General features: G+C 46.9%; 1 protein-coding gene across 5 annotated transcripts in view; it reads left to right on the plus strand.

Annotated features, from left to right (window-relative positions):
- The window catches only part of TTC7A (tetratricopeptide repeat domain 7A), a 170,624-nt gene extending 161,674 nt beyond the window's left edge, over positions 1–8,950 (plus strand). For 4 of the 5 annotated variants that reach the window (XM_017744795.1, XM_017744796.1, XM_017744799.1 and 1 more), the window contains one exon: positions 3,234–3,666. In XM_017744795.1, the coding sequence (XP_017600284.1) occupies positions 3,234–3,455 (222 nt within the window). In that variant the 3' untranslated portion in view covers positions 3,456–3,666. Of the gene's footprint in view, positions 1–3,233 lie in introns of all 5 variants that reach the window. The other variant, XM_008641720.2, reaches the window with a different exon arrangement.
- Positions 8,951–9,378: the final 428 nt, after the last annotated feature.

The following is a 9,378-nucleotide window of genomic DNA, read 5'->3' on the forward strand; positions in this document are numbered from 1 at the left end:
GACTTTATGAAATTATGCATGCACACCAAGCAGATGAGTTACCATAGAAACTCAGGAGCTGAACTTCCATTAGAAAAATCTTTTTTAAAAAAAATCTTCCAGATAAAAATACAAATTGCCTGTCAGTGGGTGGCTTTCTGAATTTATATATAATTTTTTTCTTTTGCACTGTAGACAGATTCCAACTGGACCTACATAGCAACAACATGCAGGCATTGTTTATAGCAAGCCAGACTCCATGGGGAAATGAGAAATTCAGTAGCAAGGAGAAGCTCTCAAGTGCAAATACCTCAGGGAAACAACAACTCAAGTGCTCAGTGCTGCGTCTTCTTGAGGCTTGGGGTTTGTGCAGCCTCCAGCTCTCAAAATGCTTGTGGTTTGCAAGGAGTGGTGTGGGGAGGAGGGGAGAGAGGAAACGCAAAGCAAGAAACTCTCCTGCACACAGAATTAATGATGTTCAACCTGTCCTTTAAACATCAGCAGCATGTTTGTGCCGCTTCAGTTAAGCCTCGCTAAAAGGCTGACACCATCTGTCACAGCTCACTCTGGGCAGAGGACTAGGTCTCTGTGCTGGGGCTGGGGAGCATTGGCAGACCTGGGTTGGCCAATCCCCAGTCTCCGTGTGGGCTGAGGCCTGCAGCCCAGTGTCCTGTGCTCACACTGCATGGAAGTCCAGGCATGTGTGCAGGAAGAGGGCATGGGGCTGTTCCTCACCAGAAGGGGGAAGCAGGATGGTGGCACGCCTGGGAAGGGCCACGGACCTGGGCAGCATTTGGCACCAACAGTTGTGCATGTAAGCAAGGAGGAGGTGAAAATCTCGAACTCTTCTAGCAAATACTTCCTCCAAAAAAATAGCAGTTTTTCACTCATGCAGTATATTGCAGCATCAACAGGAGGCCTTCTCCTGGCTTTGGGGAGCCTGGAATAGCTCTCTCTGAGGGTTCACAGATGGTTTTTTTTTTTAGCTAAACTGGCAAACTGGAAAGCACTGAATACCAAAGAGCAAATTTTCATATGAGCTGCACTTCTGGTGGGCATCTGCCCCCGGTGGGCTCAGCAGCTGGGTGTGCTCCTCCTGGGGCCTCGAGCACAGGCACAGCGAACACTGGGGAGCCCCGGCAGGGAAGCCACACCAGGCTCTGGTTGTTGACCGGCAAGGGTGCTGGGGCATGCAAGGGAGCTGTGCTGCACGAGCAGTTTACGATGAGGTGGATTTCACTGCAGCATTGTTGAGAGGCGCGAGATGTCAGCCGGGCAGGGAATTCCCCTCCTCGTTGGAGAGGGATGACAGGCAGCAGCTGCATGGGCTCGCTGTCCCCTGTGCCTCCGGGGCCAGCAGCCCTCTGAGAGCACTGAGAGGCTCGATGTGTCAGGGTGAGGACAGCGCTGGGTCCCCGGCCACCAGAGAGCACAATGGCTCTGCTCGGTCAGTGCAACAGGAGGAGGTTTTAGGAAGAGTGGGTTTGTGGTTGAGGACAAACTTGAGCTGAGATAGCTCCTGTCTATTCTTGGCTCAGCCGCAGATTTGCTATGGCCACACTACTTGCCCTTTCTATGCCTCATTATCCCTGTCAAGCGGGTGACTCAAATTATAATTGCACAAATTCCTTCCAGTCTGTCATTACGTGCCTGCAGCCATCTCCAGGCAGCTACCTCCAGGGGAACCAGCCTCTCCCACCAGGGTACCTCTGTGCCACCTATGCCTGCTCCCAGGGGGATTGTAACGTTAGACCCTGTTGCCTTGTTGTTTTCTTACATAGAGAGAAACCTAAAGAAAAAACATCCCCACTGCATCTCTAAATTATCAGATTTGATACTGAGTTGATTATTCAGGTCAAGGTTATGGGTAAGGAAGAGGCAGTGAAGATTTTTGTAGAACTGCCAATATTTCATTAAATGGGTGTTTCTTAATTTTTCTCTCTGGCAAATTAATGTGTTTCTGTAGGTATTAGTACTTTCACTGGCCTTGAGGATGCTGATGCACCCTGTGTTTAATGGTACTTTTGTAAAGGCAAACAAAACAGAGGAAAAATCTTCACTGTTTCCAAAAGCATCACCATTCTTTCATCAGAAATTTACTTGGGTTCTGGTTGTGAGAGATTTCAGGTTTCTTACATCTTTTCATATGCACTAAAAGGCAATTAGACACATTAAAGATTAAGGTAATGCTTTTCCTTATATATATGCATCCACCTACTACACTGTCCCAGGAAAAGCATGAAGTCATCTCACTTGCCAGCATTTCCATGGGTGAGTGCAGGCAGAGGCCGTGCAGAGCTTGGCTGGGGACATGGCAGCGGTGGCTGCTTCTTCCAGAGGCCACACCTGGATGAACATGCTGATGGAAGGTTCATTCTGGTGTGTGCACCTTCAGGAGGAAGCAGAGAAGTGCCACGGATGCGTTGTGGCCTGCAAAGCCCATATGACCATCTGGCTCGGTGTGCTGTGTAATTAACAGGGAGCCTGGCTCATTAGGTGCTTTGTGGGTTCAGACACATCCATGAGAGCCCTATAGGAAAACGTGTTCTTCCTAACACTTCTTTCATCCTCCCCCTCCTGTTCGTTCCAGATGGTTACACCCACTTGTGTCTTTTCTTACCCTAAGGACAGCTTTTTAAACAAGGTTCCTCCATCCTTCTCCTCCCCCACACTGCTTTAGGATCCACATTGAAGTGCAGGAGGACGGAGCTGTCACAGCCCATGCTGTTACATGCAGCCTGCCTCTAGAAGGCTGGAAAGAGACCACATCCCTCTGCCCCCTGTTTGTTGAGAAGATCTCTCAGTGTGGTCAGGATGTAGGAGATAAGAGACTTTACCTCAGCCTCAGCTGGGTGTTGCAGATGTGCCTGAATGAATTCAGATACTGGCTGTAGTCAAACCTGTGTATATTTTCTGGGCAAGGAGAGAGGGATGCTTAAAGGGCCTGTAACCCTTCTTGTATAGCAGCAGTATATGCTCTCCCAGTAACACACAGCAGGAGCCCTTGCAGAGCTGAATCAGTATCTGCTTAAAAAAAAATTATTTTCACAATTATTTTTTAAATTGCGCATTGCTATCAAAAAACGCAGAACTTGACAACTGATCACTTTTATTCTTCAGGAATAGGTGGAGATGCTCCCTCCATAGGACTCCTGTGCCTGTACTCGCAGGGCAGCTTGGTGGGAGCTCGGGGTGCTCCTTTTCTTCCTCTCTTCTGCGCTGTTGTTAACTGCTCATCACTTGTTTGTTGACAGGGCCTGGTGCTGAGCAGACTTGGGCGGAGGGAACTGGCCCAGAAAGTCCTCAGAGATGCCGTCCGCACCCAGACCACCAGTCACATCGCCTGGAACAGCCTTGGAGAGGTCTTGCAAGCTCAGGGGAAAAACGAAGCAGCCATCGAATGCTTCCTTACTGCCCTGGACCTTGAATCCAGCAGTCCTGTCATTCCGTTCACCGTCATACCCAGGGAGCTCTGAAGCTTTTCCCTGCAGCTAAGCACTTTCATTGTGCGGACAGACACCAACACCAAACAAATAAACAAAGAAGAAGCCCAACAGAGAAGTGCCATTGTAACCTGGAACTGGGCTAAGTAATTCCAGGACGGGGCTCAGGGCTACAGGCTTGGCTTAGACAAGATGAACTGTAGAAGAATTTGCAACAGGCAAAAACAGAGAATGCCTTTTTCTTCACAGGTGCCTGGCTAACCTCCTGTTCAAGTTAATAGCAAGGCTTATTTCAAAGTGTTGGTTCAAGGTGACTGTAGAAAGATCATTTAGGTATAGGTGTTCAAAGCACTTGCACCTTTCAGTGTTCATTAAAGATAAAACCCCCAAGCCCTGAATTACAGCCCAGACCTGCTCTAAATAGGGGTAAATTCACCAACTAACCTGACCAAGTTGTGTTTAAGCCTGTGGCTGTCTCCCCACAGATCTGACAGGACAAGAATGACAGTTGCACCAAGTAGACATGCAATATATGCTGTTTACAAAATAATTTCAGCTATTTTGATAATCCTTTTTCTGCCTTGCCTTTATATACTGTATATGCTCACTATATTTAGTGTAGCACTTGCCTAGACCAATTTAAATTAAAAATACTTTTTTAAAAATAAAGCTGCTATTGCAGTATAATTCACAAAAGCAGAAAGACCAAAGACCAGATCAGTTCACACTTGAACTAGTATTAAAAACACATAAGTATCTCCACTTGCATATTTATTGAAAGGCCTTACATGAAGTAGCTAATTTTAAACTCTGAGCTTCATTCCTTCATTCTTATTAATCACCTGTTGCATCAGTTTAGTGAGAAATATAGTGTTTACCAGTATGTAGTGACTGAACTCTGTGCTCTACTGCATTACCATTCCTGGCACAAAACATTTTCATATCCATCTTTTCATGATGCAGAAGAAGGCAGCGGTCTTTTAAGGGAAAGTGTGCTGAAGGCACTATGTCTATATATGAATTGTTTCTTCCTTAAAACTGAATCTTTGGATTGTCCATAGAAATTTCACAATAGAGGTACGGAGTTGAGCCTTCAGATAATACTGAGGAGCTTCTAATCCCCCCAGCCCCCCCACGGCTGGCACAGCCAGGGAGGGGATGCAGCTGGCACAGCCCCTGCTGAGCTCTCCTTAGCTCTGCGTGACCTCCCCAGGGCCTTGGCAGCGAGGTGGAGCTGGACCATGCTGTCACACGAGAGCCAGCCCTGTCCAGACCAGTCCCAAGGTAAAGATGAGGCAAAAATTTGCTGCACTTTTCTGGAAAAAAAAAAAAAAAAAAAAAAAAGTTGGGGCTTTGCACCCATTTTCATCCAAAGAAGATTTGTGACTATGTCATAAGTAAGTTTGCACTAAAGCACACTTTGTACTATAATTCTGCCCAGTATTGTGATCCACAGCTAGTTCATTCTGGAAATAATAATATCCTCAGGCAATAAATAAGATGGGGTTATTTCTTACAGAGCCTGAGGCTCTGGCAGCAGACTTGAAGTCAGCGTTGTTTACAATTATTTGGAAATCTGCAGGCTAATGGAGAGCTGGGCCCTTGTGCTGCTCCCAGCCCATACCGTCGAAGAACTCCCGCCCCCAGCCTTCCCTCACAATGCCTGCACTGAGGGAAGCACTGCTCTCAGGTTCCTCGCAGCAGCCTGGTGCACTCCCAGGCCAATATTTTTATTTCTTCCCATTAAATGATGCAGATGCAATAGCCCAGCTTATGTATCTGTTCCCTGAGGGATTCCAGATCCGATCTAAGGCTGATTTCACTCCAGGTGAAAGCAGCCTGGCCGTGAAGGGTGCTCAGCCCACGAGTTCCCTGGCTTTCCAGTGCCACACAGGCACCCAAATGGACTTTTTTAGGCCAGAGGCAGATTTCCAAGGAGACGGTGTTCCCCGGCCGCATTTCTTGTTTGCAAGAGCACCAGCAGCAGAGGAAGGAGTAGGTGTTAAAGTACCAGAATTAAAGGAGGTTCATGAAGACAAAAAGACACAGCTGAGACACGCTTTGTTGTGAAGGATGCTATGAAGTCGGCTTGCTCTGCCCTGCAGGGTGGAAAGAGGGAAGGGGAGGGGGAGAGATGCTGCTGTTGACATAATATGTAAATTGTTACCCAGGTGTTTTAAACCCAGTTCCAGAGTCAGATGCAATCTGACAATGGACTTAAGCAGAGATACATGTATAGATAGATACTCTGTTCTGGTGTTTGTTCTGCTGCCCAGTTCCCAGGATGGGAGCGACTCTTCTGTGTAAGACACAAAACCAGAGCCCGTGTGGTGGCACGTCGCCGCTCCGTTGTGCAATGTATATTTGCAAAGCACTGCCATAGCAACTTCCGTGTACTGGGCGGCTGTTGGAGCACAAGCTACACATCCACCTCTGCGAGCAGGGAACTGCCTTCAGAGGTCTGTAACGTAGCTGGTCTGTGACCTGGCAGGAGGGTGCCTGTTTCCCAGCAGCAGCTGAAAAGCAAACACTCACGGACCCATTTGCTTCTGCATACGTAGCTTGTAAACGGCCACCAGCCCATCGCGTTTGTTATCAGGCAAACTTCATCCTGGTGATAATCAGACTTGCCACAGCACTCATTTTCCTGGGAGAGGGGCAAGCATTCATGAGTACTTTGAGTGCATCAAGTCAGATGTTGCCAGGGTGGTTCCATCTTGTGTGCATTAATGAGTCTTGCTGGCATTGGAATCTCAGTCCTAAGAGCCTTTGCTGCACGTGTGGCAGGGAAGATGCGCGTGAGTAAAGGCCATCATCAACAGGAATCAGAGGGGTATGGTACCCTCTACCAGCACACCACGCCACAGCCCCTTCAACAATTGCAGGCAAAGTACTTTGCATGCATACTGGACTCAATCCCAAGATTTCCTGCATGCTTCCCAGAGAATACAAAGCACCTCTTGGCTGGAGGGGTATTGTATTGGCTTGAAATGCTCTGTACAATGCAGAAAAGAGAGTGGTTGTTGCAGACTTAAAAGTACTTCAGGGCTAAATCCTCCAGCTGTATTTGTTAATTGTGCTCGCCAAAACAGAAGTCTTCCCAAACTTACATGCTAGCTCTCTCACTCAGCATGGATTTTGTTCACACTTGCAGATACAGAGAAACAAAGACAACTGCTTGAGACAAGCCTATGTGTTGTAGTATTTATTCAGACAGCAATGTTGATAAATCTGATAGACTTACTTCCCTGAGCTCGGTAATACGCGTGGCAGGGAGCCTGACATGCTTAATGCTCAGGGTTTGAGATTTAAGAACGCAAGATTTACATCCCATCTCTCATATGATTATAACACATCATAAGTAATGGAAGTTTGGGGAACAATGGGGAACCAATTCTGCAAGTTTCAGTACTGACTTGAGTCTAACAGAGTTTTCTCATTCATTCGTTTTGAAAGAGGAAGATAAAAAGCCCACATCATTGCGTAAAGTATCACATTCCTCTTGTTCCACCACAAGGTTCTTTTCCATTTTTTTGGCAGAGTGCATGCAAAGAGAAAAAATAATTACCTTCTATTTTCCTGTTGTGCAGTAAAGGAGTAGTATGTGCCGTTGTCTTTGACCAACAAGAAGGATTGTATATTGTAACAAAAATGACTCTACCTCCAGGATAACAGAAGGAGAAGCCCAGCAGGCCAGGGAACAGCTCCCCTCCCTCCCTTAGCCCATGTAAAGTGTCATTAGCTCCACTGGAGCAGTTGGTTACGAGCATTCCCCAGCTGAGGGTCTGCCCACCCGTGTACTCGTTCCGTACAGAACGGCGGAGCTGCAGCCTCCCGCGCCACGCAAGGACCCCGGTCTGTTTCTATTGGTAACAGTTCATGCTGCTGATTATCACAGTGCTTCACAAGTGCTAATTATCTTTTCTTGGTAATGACTAATAAATCCAAATGGAGAACAGTCCTAGAGGGTGTTTACTTTAAAATTCACTGGCTGGGTACCAAAGTAGGCATAGCACTGGCTGCTGCAGTTTGAATTACAGTTATTTTGTCCAAAAATGTTCCATTTTCAGAGACTCCTGGTGAAGAATGAGTTTGGCTAGTTTGTATTTCTTTTTACTGACAGCAGAGTGGGAAACAATCCTTTTTAGTGAAAAGACATCACTGCCATGATCTTTTTTCAACCAACCCAACAGAGATTTGATAGTTGCAGTTCAGCCTACAAGAGAAAGGCTTCCCAAAGCAACCGTGGTGCAGCAATAATTCCCTCTGACTCAATTGTATTACAGGCATATTTGACCATTATGCAATGGGCATGTGGAGCTGAGATGCCTCTCGCTCCTTTTTTGGCTGAGGGGGGCTGCTTTGTGCCCAGAGGGGCAGCTGTGGTGCCCATCTGGGTGCCCATCAGCACTGCCCTGGTGCCTGCCACCTGCAAGGTGGCTGCTGCCACCAGCCCAGTGGGTCTTGTTCGCCAACACCCCATCACTTGTGCTGGTTCAGTGACCCTCAGACTGCTCCCTAAGCCTGGCTCCAAGGGTCAGTTTCCCTACTGCTGAGTTGTTCAGTGCTGCAGGGTATCAGTGCATGATCAGATAGAAGGTTTTTTTCCCAGAAATGGAAAGCTGAATCGTCCCTCAGTCAGTGATGTTGGCAGGAGGGGAGGTAACCACTGACCCAGCAGTTGCCAACGTGTTTCCTCCAACTTGGCTTCTGATGAACTGGCTTGTGCCTTCAGCTCCAGCAAACCAAGGCAGGTTCCCAAGTGACTGGGTACTAAAAGATGCAGCTCGTTTTCCCACAGAAACACGTTCCAGTTGGTGGCTGAAACCACTGACAGGGATGCAACGCTGCGCTGTTGCGTAGCAGCCCATGATGATACAAGTAAAGAACCTCCCTGGGCCAGTGCACAGAGAGATGCTCAGCATTTGCACATCCAAGCATGTCCTCCATGCCACTCTCGTACTGTTGTCACGGGTGTCAGAATCAGTTTTCCATGTAACTTAACTTTGTCACTGTAAGATATTTCCACGAAATTAATAAAATTAACCCTGTGGAAAACAAAAAGTGCTCCTTATATTTCCTGCTAATTTCAGGACTTTTAATGTATTCATGCCACAGATGCTTCAAGCATTATGAAATGTCCAGTTGTTATATTAACTGGAACCCAGTGTGCCTAGGAGTTACCAGTTGCAAAGGGTATTTTGGCCTATACCCTGTAGTTCATGGGAAAAACGAGAGTGAGCAAGCAAGCGGCGTGCCTTCAGAGAGGAACAGAGCCAGGAAAACGGAGCCATGCAGCTTCAGATGTTTGGGTTTGTGGAGATTTAAGCGAGCATCATGCTTTTCTTGTGCTTCTTCCAGTAAAAATAAAAGGTAGTGTGAGAAACTGTAACATCGAGGTAATATGCAAATACTATGCTGTCAAGTTTAGGGACTCACCTTATTTTGGCCACAATGCCATTAATCATCTTTTTGCTACAAACAGTTACTCCTGTGGTTATTTGGAAATAAAATGTCTCCATTCAAGAGCTTCCAGAGCATTCTTTGCATTTACACAATAATCTTTTGGGCAAGTTTCAAGAGGGCCTGCTTAAGAAGTCCGTCCCATAGTTTCATACTCAGATTGAGCTTTTTGAAGAACATGTCTTCATAACTGTGGCTACTTTGGTTTATGAGTGTATTCAGCATAACTCAAGCAGAACGAGGTTCCTCTGTGGCAGTAACAGAATTAAGTCCTTCAGCTGTTGGTACAGTCTTAAAAATTGAAAATTGAAGTGAATAAAATACTGGCTCTGACTTTTTCCCCCTCTCGATACAGAGAGGAAGCAAAACACTGGTGTGGGGGACAGAGGGAGGGAGGGAGGGAGGGAGGAGAAGGCTTCCATGGCCCCTCCAAGCAGGAGCCCAACTGGAGGCTTGCAACTGAACCCCAGCAAAAGCTGGGGAATGTCAGTGT

This window comes from Corvus brachyrhynchos, unplaced genomic scaffold, assembly GCF_000691975.1.
Source record: "Corvus brachyrhynchos isolate BGI_N302 unplaced genomic scaffold, ASM69197v1 scaffold258, whole genome shotgun sequence".
Taxonomy (NCBI): Eukaryota; Metazoa; Chordata; class Aves; order Passeriformes; family Corvidae; genus Corvus; species Corvus brachyrhynchos.